Source organism: Dama dama, chromosome 13 (genome assembly GCF_033118175.1).
Source record: "Dama dama isolate Ldn47 chromosome 13, ASM3311817v1, whole genome shotgun sequence".
NCBI classification, from domain to species: Eukaryota; Metazoa; Chordata; class Mammalia; order Artiodactyla; family Cervidae; genus Dama; species Dama dama.
Genome location: NC_083693.1, coordinates 28,908,721 through 28,919,789, shown reverse-complemented (window position 1 = coordinate 28,919,789; position 11,069 = coordinate 28,908,721). Strand labels below are relative to the sequence as shown.

General features: G+C 51.6%; 1 protein-coding gene across 2 annotated transcripts in view; it reads right to left on the bottom strand.

Annotated features, from left to right (window-relative positions):
• Nucleotides 1-286: 286 nt before the first annotated feature.
• Nucleotides 287-11,069, bottom strand: part of ACAN (aggrecan) — a 70,729-nt gene continuing 59,946 nt past the window's right edge. Inside the window, exons 13-18 of one of the 2 annotated variants that reach the window (XM_061158673.1) lie at nucleotides 9,188-9,301; nucleotides 5,885-6,043; nucleotides 5,410-5,492; nucleotides 4,144-4,288; nucleotides 1,690-1,872; nucleotides 287-1,185 (exon numbers count right to left, since the gene is read on the bottom strand). In XM_061158673.1, the coding sequence (XP_061014656.1) occupies nucleotides 1,109-1,185; nucleotides 1,690-1,872; nucleotides 4,144-4,288; nucleotides 5,410-5,492; nucleotides 5,885-6,043; nucleotides 9,188-9,301 (761 nt within the window). In that variant the 3' untranslated portion in view covers nucleotides 287-1,108. The remainder of the gene's footprint in view (nucleotides 1,186-1,689; nucleotides 1,873-4,143; nucleotides 4,289-5,409; nucleotides 5,493-5,884; nucleotides 6,044-9,187; nucleotides 9,302-11,069) is intronic. The other variant, XM_061158674.1, reaches the window with a different exon arrangement.

Below are 11,069 nucleotides of genomic sequence, written 5' to 3'. Positions count from 1 at the left end.
AACTCACAGATCCATATACAGCACCTCTTGGCTGTCACACACACACACACACACACATGTGCACACACACACACATGCATACACACATACACAGAGAGGAACTCATGTAAGAATAGAGCACCACAGGTGTGACTGTCCCAGGCCTTCTGATCAAACAGGATTCACACAAATTTAGAGTCATTTGATCAAAATGTGTTCCTACAGCCCCCATTCCTAAGAAAGACCCTGGACCATGATTGCCTTCTCTTTAAATTAAGAAAAAAGAAGGGAAAAGAAAAGAAATAGATCTCTTCCAATGTCTTTATTATTATAATTATCATAATCTTTACTTTTCAAAAATATAAATAGGTGCACGGAACCCTGGTGCCTGCACGGTCCCGGGGGTGGGGAAAGGTGGGGGGAGGGGTGGGTGACACTCCCACCGGGAAGGAAGTGCCCCCCGACCCAGCCCTGCCGAGATGGACATCTGCTCGGGTGGCAGACCCAGGTGAGAGGACTCTGGAGGAGGGACCCTTGGAGGGAACCCAACCCCCATGCTTCGAAGATCCCTTGATGGCTCGCTCTCTCAGTGGGCTGGAAGCCTCCCCCTCTCCCCTGGGCTTCTCCCCGACACAGATGAACTCCATCTTATCCAATACATTCAGCTGCGGTTCCAGAGTTCTTCAGCCCTCGGGTCTCTCTGCCCCTCCTCCCTCCTCCCTAGCTCTCCCTGGAGGTGAAAGAACCAACGATTGCACTGCTCTTGGATAAAGTCAGGAAACAAAAAATAATCTTCTTTATTTAACTTAACCCCTTCCCTTCTCCCCCTGTCCTGTGCTGGTCCCTGGAAAGGCACAGCGGGAGATGGAAGGAACGTCTCTAAACTCCAGTCCACGGGTTACCATACGTTTGCTTTGCTTTGGCATTTGGGGGGAAAATTAGATGCAGATTTGGCGATTTGGGGGGGGGTGGGCGGGTGCATACACAATGTGGGGTTTATTTTTTTTTTCTTCTTTAATGGAATTCCTTATATGACAGAAAGCGACAAGGAGAGGACACCATCTGGATGGGGTGTCAGCCTGGCCAGGCTTCTGGGCTCAGCATCCTGGGCACGTCCGGGAAGCTCCTCTCAGTGGGCCGTGCTGGGGCGGCTCCTCCTTAGGGTCCGTGAGCTCCGCTTTTGTAGTCTGCGCTTGTAGGTGGCGGCTGGGGTGCAAGGGAAATGGAAAAATCTGGGTGAACCCTGGGAAGAAAGCAGGCCAGCCCAGCCTCCCCCAATCCTTCTCTGCCGATCCCCTCCCTGTAGAAACCATGGGCTCATGAAGGCAGCCTGAGGTTTTAGCTGCTTCTTGGTTTTGATTTTTCTTGAAACCACCTTGGGCTAAAGGGCTTCAGGCTAGAATACTGGAGTAAGAAATGGCAACCCACTCCAGTATTCTTGCCTGGAAAATACTATGGACAGAGGAGCCTGGTGGGCTACAGTCCATGGGGTTGCAGAGTCGGACACGACTGAGCGACTGATAACAGGGGGCTTTGGGCGGGTGTTGAAAAGGCCACTAGGGCACTCGCCTTCACCTTCCCCCTCTCAGTGAAAGTGAACCTCCCGGGGGGCAGGGGACATCTGTGACAGAGCCCTCAATGGTGTTGGCAGTGGGGGATATGGAGGAGGATGCATTGGCCAGATCTAATGCTGTGCGGGGTGATGCTCACGGTCCGTGCAGGTGATCCGAGGCTCCTCCCAGTGCCCACTGGGCTGGCACCGGATGGTGGGCACATGGCGCTGGATGAAGCCCTCGGTGCACTGGTACCGCACCAGGGCATTGATCTCGTACCGGTCCTTCTTCTGTCCGAAGATTCTGGCGTGCTCCACCACGGGGGGCTCTCCGCAGGCCACTGAGGGGCAAACATCCTTCAGAAAGGGCTCTCAGAGGGTCTCTCCTGATGCCCTGTGATGAGCTGGTGTGGTCCCCCTGGCTGTGGGGAGCCAGCTCAGAGTCCAAGGAAGGGGCATGGAGCCTTGACACCCAGCCATGAGCCCTGCCTCTGGGGTGGGGGGGCACTTTCACTCTGCACTGAGAATCTGGAAGCCACTGGTTCTGACATCTGGGCTCCTCAATGATTTAGAGCATCAGGAAGGGAACACAATGATGAAGGGTTGGGAAAGAGGGTGAGGGCCAGGCAGACTGGCTGTGACTTCGCTGTGATAATGGGTTATGAAAACGGCGGTGCAGATGGACATCTAGGGTGCTTTCATGTCCTGGCTATTATAAACAGTGCTGCGATAAACATTGGGGTGCATGTGTCTCTTTCAGATCTGGTTTCCTCGGTGTGTATGTCCAGAAGTGGGATTGCTGGGTCATATGGCAGTTCTATTTCCAGTTTTTTAAGAAATCTCCACACTGTTCTCCATAGCGGCTGTACTAGTTTGCATTCCCACCAACAGTGTAAGAGGGTTCCCTTTTCTCCACACCCTCTTCAGCATTTATTGCTTGTAGACTTTTGGATAGCAGCCATCCTGACTGGCATGTAATGGTACCTCACTGTGGTTTTGATTTGCATTTCTCTGATAATGAGTGATGTTGAACATCTCTTTATGTGTTTGTTAGCCATCTGTATGTCTTCTTTGGAGAAATGTCTGTTTAGTTCTTTGGCCCATTTTTTGATTGGGTCATTTATTTTTCTGGAATTGAGCTGCAGGAGTTGCTTATATATTTTTGAGATTAATCCTTTGTCTGTTGCTTCATTTGCTATTATTTTCTCCCAATCTGAGGGCTGTCTTTTCACCTTGCTTATAGTTTCCTTTGTTGTGCAAAAGCTTTTAAGTTTCATTAGGTCCCATTTGTTCATTTTTGCTTTTATTTCCAATATTCTGGGAGGTGGGTCATAGAGGATCCTGCTGTGATTTATGTCAGAGAGTGTTTTGCCTATGTTCTCCTCTAGGTCTAGTCTTACATTTACATCTTTAATCCATTTTGAGTTTATTTTTGTGTATGGTGTTAGAAAGTGTTCTAGTTTCATTCTTTTACAAGTGGTTGACCAGTTTTTCCAGCACCACTTGTTAAAGAGGTTGTCTTTTTTCCATTGTATATTCATCAGTAGATGAATGGATAAGGAAACTGTGGTACATATACACCATGGAATATTGCTCAGCCATTAAAAAGAATTCATTTGAATCAGTTCTAATGAGATGGATGAAACTGGAGCCCATTATACAGAGTGAAGTAAGCCAGAAAGATAAAGACCAATACAGTATACTAAGGCAAATATATGGAATTTAGAAAGATGGTAACGATAACCCTATATGCAAAACAGAAAAAGAGACACAGATGTACAGAACAGACTTTTGGACTCTGTGGGAGAAGGTGAGGGTGGGATGTTTAGAAAGAACAGCATCGAAATATGTATATTATCAAGGGTGAAACAGATCACCAGCCCAGGTTGGATGCATGAGACAAGTGCTCGGGGCTGGTGCACTGGGAAGACCCAGAGAGATCGGTTGGAGAGGGAGGTGGGAGAGGGGATCGGAATGGGGAATACATGTAAATCCATGGCTGATTCATGTCAATGTATGGCAAAAACCACTACAATATTGTAAACTAACTAGCCTCCAACTAATAAAAATAAATGGAAAAAAAAATAAAAGATACCAGTTAAAAAAAAAAAAAAGAAAACGGCGGTGCAGGGGAAGGAGAAACCATAGGAGGCTGGGGGGCGGGGGAGGGGCACGAGGCCAGGAGCAGGAACAGCTGACTAGCGTCCTAGCCACACCTCCAAGTCTGCAGACTCAAAGCCAAGGATCAAGGCCTGACAACTCCAACTCGTGTGACTGATGGACTTGGGATCCTAGAGAGGGAGGCTGCCAACTCATGTGCAACTGTGGGTGACTTTCTGTGCTGATACCCAGGGTACTGTGTGCGCAGGGGGCTCTGTCCTCTAGCCTGTGACCTTCACCCTCTCCCTGTCCCTAGTGGGTCAGCCTTTCCCTTTGTTCTGGGATGCTGGCATGGGGCAAGGCTCCTGCCCCCCAGGTCAGCTCCAATCTGCTAGTTGGGCAGGTGAGTGATGCCAGCAGCCAGAAGTCCAGGTGACGTGGCCCAGGTCACACTGCAGGAACCTGGGGTCTTGAGTCTGTCCTCGTGGGACCCCTCCCAAGCTGCCACTTACCTGTGCCCTTTTTACAGGTGAAGGGCAGCTGGTAATTGCATGGGACATCGTTCCACTCGCCCTTCTCATGCCAGATCATCACCACGCAGTCCTCCCCAGTGGCAAAGAAGTTGTCAGGCTGGTTGGGGCGCCAGTTCTCAAATTGCTGTGGGTGGGATTGGGGAAGGGGTGAGCAGAGGGCAGGAGTGGGACAGCCTGCCTAACCCCTGCTTTCACTCCCTGTCCAGCCCCTTCCTGGCCATGGTGCAAAGACTGCCGGGAGTCTGGTGGTGCCATGGGACTCACAGGCCCTCCAAAGAACTTGATCACACCGCCAGGCTATGGTCATTGTCAGGAACTCAGAAGACCCCGGGTTCACAGTTAGGAACTCACACAGGAACTCACACAGACCCCTGTTAATGAGCTGATGCCAATCTCCTCTTCCATATGGGCCAGCAGGGATGGTCACCAGGCTGCCAGGCTTGGGCAGGACTGGGTGGTAGAGCTACTGTTCCCATGTTCAGACTCTGCCTTTCCAGGCTTCTCCCTCTAGCCTGACTGCAGACAAACGAGGCCCCTTTCCTCTGATGTAGCTGCTCCTCTTCCCCATGACCATAACAGAGCCATGACCCTCACATTTGCCTCTTCTAGGAAGTCTTCCCTGAGGTCCTTTGCTGATCTTCATTATTTACTATGTATACTATTCAACTGGCATCTATGTTGCTTTCTATCTGTCTGTCTACCTCCTTGTGTGGACTCTAGTGCTCTGTGGGCAAGAAACCTCTCTAAACCTTCCTCTTGGGGGCTTCTCAGGTGGCTCAGTGGGTAGAGAATCTGCCTGCCAATGCAGGAGACATGAGTTCAATCCCTGGGTTGGGAAGACCTCCTGGAGGAGGGTATGGCAATCCATTCCAGCATTCTTGCCTAGAGAAACCCATGGACAGAGGAGTCTGGCAAGCTATAGTCCATAGGGCCACAAGGAGTCAGAGACAATTGAAGTGACTGAGCATGTATGCATGCATGCATACATACCCTCTTGGTGATTTGTCCTCATTCATTCATTGCCTTCCTCATCCCCACCCTTTTCTTCATGTTATTATTCAGGTGTCCAGCCTTGGGCTAGTCTCTAAAGGTGAGATGAACAAGACACAATCCCGACTTCAGGGCTCCTGGTCTAGCACCTGCTCAGTGAATGTTTGCATGTGATTTGAACGTGTCTGTCTCTGGGGTTTTTCCTTCATCCTCTCTGGGCCACCAACTATCCTGGGTGCCCCCAGCAGAACTCACCAAGGAGTGTCCATCTGACCAGCGGAAGTCCCCTTCGATGGTCTTGTCATTCAGGCCGATCCACTGGTAGTCCTGGGCATTGTCTGGAGAAAGGATGTGGGTATTGGGCACCTGAAGGTATCTGGGAGAAACTTGAGTTCATCGAGACAGAGGGGACGGAGGGGTGCCAGGAGCTGGGTGGGTGCTTAGGAGCATGCCACCTGCCTCCGGGATCCTGACAAGGGCCTTGATACATGCATGTTTGTGTTGCACTTGGGCCCACCTCCCTGAGCTGATGTAGATTGATGACAGGGTTAGTCTGAGGCTGACTCTGACAGAGTGTGGGCTGTCCTGGGTACAGTCAGAGCTGCTGGCCCCTCAGCCTGTGGAAATGCCCCCTTTCCCTCCCTCCCAAGTCCACTGACTGCCGGCCAGGGAGGCCCTTGGCTTGCGTGGCCATTCCCCTCTCGGGCCCCTAAGGCCCCACCGCACTCACTGTTGACAAACTCCTGCTCCTCAGGGGTGACGATGCTGCTGAGGTGTGACTGCTGCTTCCGGCACTGGCTCTCGGCGTCCACCCAGGTTGCCCGGTCAGGGAAGTGGCGGTAACAGTGGCCCTGGAACTTGGTCCAGCCCTCCTCGCACAGCTTCTGGTCTGCAATACAGGGCAGGGGCTTGAGGAGAGGGCCAGGGGGCCGACTAGGGGTGGTGGATTCCTGTGTTCACCCTGCCTTCTGCGTCACACCCCGAAAGGCAGGGAGAGGCCCCACTGGATGGAGGCTCAAGTGGGAAGCCAGGAGGCCTGGTCCCACCCCTCATCCCCCAGAGGCCTCTGGGAAATGCCAGGGACCCTCTCTTTTTCTGATATCGCCTCCCATCCCTGAAGCTTTTCTCCTGTTGATGCCTGCTTGGCAGGACTGGCAGAACTCAGCAGGCCAGGTAAAAAGAGGTGGGAAGGTAGGAGGTATTGAGGCTTAAGGACAACTTAAGGAGACTCTGAGGGGCTTCAGGGAGAGAGGGGGTGGCGGGGGAGTGTGTGCAGGTGGCAGGAGCAGGCAGTGCTTGGGGCGTGGAATGGAAGCTTGGGTGGGGACAGAGGAGGAGAACCAAGTCCGCTTTGGTCCAAAGAAGACACAGACCTCTTAGTCTTTTGATCAGAGTTGGCTCTAGCAGAGCACACAATACTGGCTTGGGGTCCATGACCCAGAGACCCTGGTACTTCATGTTATTTCTTGGTGGTGGATGAGAAGAGGGACTTCTCTCCCCCTAAATCTATATTGATAACAGGTTCTGAGTTCAGGAGAAAGCACTGAGTTGGAGCTCTTGGAACCATCTAGAAGGACAGACAGAGGCAGGGGTGTGCTAGAGCTGGCATGTGTCTTCCCAACTTGGCCTTTATTTTTATCTGTTTATTTATTGCCGCTCCATGAGGCATGCGGGATCTTAGTTCCCTGACCAGGGATCGAACCCATGTCCCCTGCAGTAGAAGCAGGGAGTCTTAACCACTGGACCATTATGGAAGCCCCCCAACTCGGCCTTTAGTGGAGTGACATTGGTAGCTGCCCTGGCCCTCATGGCAGTGTTGAATCTCAGAAACTGGCAGGTGCTACACATCATCTTTGAGAGTCAGTTGTTCTACCAGCACAGCACTGGACAGAAGGAATTCCAAGACCCTCTCTTCTTTCTTCCCCTGGTGTCTCACAGGTGAAGGACTGTCCCTAGGGCCCTGGAGCTGAGTGTGGGGCCATGAACCCCTCAGGCTGTGTGGCAGCCTTCTGGTCGGGCAGTTCTAGGAAGAAAGGATCACTACTGCTTGGCAGGGTTGGCAGACAGACACAGAGAGAAGAGTTCGTGGCCAGCGGTCTTTGAAGAGGGAGGCAGAGCAGCAGGAAGCGCTTAGGAGGAGGTTGCTGGTGCCCCTGCCGCCAACACCTTCCCCCAAAGGGTTTGGAAAGAAAGGCAGAGAGGCTTCAGTGATAACTGAGCACCTGAGGAAGCCACAGACATCATCCCAGGGCTGACTTGTGGGGTCAATTGGGGCTTGAGGGCTGAGCTGGGCTGGCAAAGCTGGAGGGAATAGCTGAGCTGGGAGGAGCCAGGGTCCTGCAAAATGGAGGCTCTCAGGAAATAAGCAACAGACTACAGGAGGCAACAGGAAAGCTACAAGAAGGCTCAGGGCTATAGGAAGGTTGGAAGCATCCGCTGGGGGTGGTGAGTGCTCAGGACTGGATGGGAGAAGACAGGCAGCCCTGCTCAGCTAGGTGCCCAGGCTCAGGGCCCAGTTCCGGGGCTCTGACAGCACCCTCTCTTTGCTGCATCAGAAGGCAGAGCCCTGTGCAGGCACCTCCTTGCCAGGCCTGGCACCCAAGAGCTGTGGTCCGCGTGGACATTCCAGACTCTTCTCCCTGTGGCAAATATTCTGGCATTACGGGGAGAAAATCCTTGTAACTCTCCACTCCCACCCCAGGCAAGACCCATTGCACCAACTTCTTGGAGCCTTGGGGTGAAGGTGGAGGATGGGAGGCTGCAGAGAAGGAGGGTCCAGGCCAAGCCTTTTTGTCCAGAATTTCCTCCACCAGCCTGAAACCTTCCAAAACTATCTTCACACACTGATTAGGAGTTTCAGCTGCTGTCTGAAAGCTTCTGGGATGTACAACTTGAGGGTTCATTGTAAATGGCTTTGGCCGCTAAACACTTCCAGTTCTGCATGGATCATTGCTACTAGCAACAGCAAGCTTTTCTGAGATGGGGTGGCCCTGAGACCCAGGAGGATGAGGAGGCTAGGAAACACCAAAGGCGAAAGAGCTTCAGGCACAGTCTGGCCTCAGGAAGTTCCTGGCCCACAGCTCCCCTTGGCAGGTCCTGGCCCAGATGCAGAAGCAGAGGGGTTGGCAAGAGGAAGCTCATCCAGTGAAGGGGGCACAGGTTTGATTCCTGGTCGGGAACTAAGATTCCACATGCCGCATGGTGTGGCCAAAAAAAAAAACAACATGAAAATTGTTTAAGAAGGAACAGGAAGCTCAGCTCCTGTCTCACGCAATGAGGCTCTGTTCTCCCTGGCCAGCCTTTCGCCTTGCACAAGGAAGCAAGAAAGGAAGTGCAGACCGGAGTGGCATTGACATGGCAGCTGTCATGGTGGCAATGATGACAAGGTGACACGGAGCAGTTCCTGTGCATGCGTGACCTGAGCATGCTGGTGACATGAGAGCTCTCAGACAGGCCGAACATAGCTCTTGCCAGAGAAGAAGTCAGCTTGGCCAGTGTGGTGCGGTGGCTCCCCGGGCCATGGAGTGGCCACTAAGGTCCCGTGGGCAATAAGGCAGGCAGACACAAGCCCATGGGCATGTTGGGAGGATCCATGGCCATCACCCAGAGCAAGGACCAATGACTCCCACCTATAGTTTCCTTCAAGACAAATGCATGGAATTGGCTCTGTCTTCTTAGTCTGATGCAGGCACCAACTTTGCTGGTGGCATCTGGCAGCCCTGAAGAAGGTTAGTATTTGAAAGTTTCCCCCAGAGCCCCACCTTCCAAAATGCAGATTGGCCCGGCTTGCCTGGCTCTTCTGCGGTCAGGTCAGCCAGTGAACCAGAGGAGGGTTTCCGCGGGGAACAGCAAGAGAAGGAGTGAGAGTGAGGGAGGCTGACTTCTCAGTTGTGGCCCCAGAAGTGGCTGCCTGGATGGATCTTGGGTGGGGGGGTCCAGCCAGGGCCTAGAACCTGTGGTTAGCAGGGAAGGGTGAGGGAGGAAGAGTGGGTGCAGCAGTTAGTAACATTAGCTGAAGCCGAGACGGCCGTACCAATCTCACACACGTCCCCTTGGTAGCTGGGAAGGCATAAGCATGTGAAAGAGTCGATGGCGTCCACGCAGGTGGCTCCATTCAGACAAGGGCTTGAGAGGCACTCGTCAATGTCTGCAAGAAACCAAGGGCCACCATTAGGACTCCTGCCCGCAACTCCAGCTTCTCAATTGCATTGCAGCTTCTTTATGGGTGGCCAGCCCTGCGGTTCTCCACAGCCCTGGATTTCCTAAGAACTGTTGCTGCTGCTGCTGCTGCCACCATCTTGGAGCACTGAGCCAAAGATCCAGCAAGGGTTTTCTCGCATGTGTGTGATTCTTGACTGGCAAGCTTGGGGCACTGGAGCCAGGTTTCCCAGTGGGTGAAGAGATCTAGGGCTTCTGAAGGCAAAGGCCTATTGTGAGAGTGAGCTTGGAGTTCCCCCAGGTGTCTTCTCTTGTGAATATTTCAAGCGGCCTTGGGGTCTGAATTGGCTCTCAACATGGCAGTGAGCAAGGACGCTGGAATTCAAATACTGGAAGCTTAGTAAGAGCGCTTTCTTTTCCTAACTTCTTCTGTCATTTTGAACCAAGGAAAGAGGACAAGGTCATGCAGTACTAGAACAAACAAGCTAGAAGTGGTCTGCAGAGCACAGGTTCATGAGAAAATGGCAGTGTGGAATATTCACACGAGATTTTTTTTTTGGTTGCAGAACCTTCTTTGTCTTCAGTAAATAAAAGTCTAGAGTATCTTATAAAGATGAAGGCAACTTTGTTATCTTGAGGGGATGGAACAGAAATTCAGTCTAATATCTCCTCATGTAATCTTCTCTTTCAGCCAAAGGCCTCAGAACAGGGACATCTCCAGTGAATCACGATTTCTAGGAGGGTTGCATCCTGGCCAGTGGGAGACCAGTGTTGGGAGCTGGCGAGGCACTTAGTAAGTAGCCACCCACCAGCACCAGCCTGGGATACGGGCAGGTCTCCATCAGCCTCGTTCCCCAGAAGACTCTTCTCTCCTTCTGTTCTTCTGGTCCAAGATGTACTTTGTGATCCATCTTTGTGGGACTTACACTGATAAGTCATTGGCCTTTGCCTCAAATTTTCATCCATTAGCCAAGATGAGAACTGAAACTCCTAATATAGTCTTTCTGTATCTTTCAGAGAAGCCAGAGATCTAGAAGATCCTTCTATTCTTCTCGTATTCGTTCTTCAAAGGCACCTGCTGGGTTCCTTCCTCTGAGAACATGACAAAAGGTATTGGAAGCTCCTCTTCCCAGGGGATTCATACAATTCTGGAATGAATAGATTCCACTGTCTTATAAGTCAGCATGATGTGTACAGCTATGTTCATACAAACTTCAGGACCTGATGTGTCAATGGGTGGTCTCCACGTAGACACCTTCCTAAATATGTTCCAGGACTTAGTTCTTACTTCTTAAGAACAGACTAGACCATAAAGTCAATCCTCTGAGAAGATAAAAGAACTTTCTTCTGGATCCTCTTCATTAGTGTGACACTGATGTTATCTAGACCTTAGCTGGTTTTGTGCCATGAGAGGCCCTGAGAATCTCAAGTCCTCAGGGATGTCTCTCTTCCCACAAAGTTCTTGACTTCATTTCAGGGAGTTGTACACCATGGGCTAGAAACCAACAGTTCCAAGTTTGAAACTGTTCCAAGCAAAACCAAAATGCATGGAGGAAGGGCTGAAATCCCAGCATGCACTTGGATTCCCAGCATGCACCAGGATTCTCAGCAGCAGCAGTAGCAGCAATAGGTCAGGCCGGTGGGCTGGGCAGAAGCTGGGGGAGGCTCTTTTGCTTCTACTGTTGTCTTTTGGTCCATTAGCGTCATTATGGGAGATGGGAAGCACTGGGCAAGGGGGTATTAAGCAAATGTAGGCG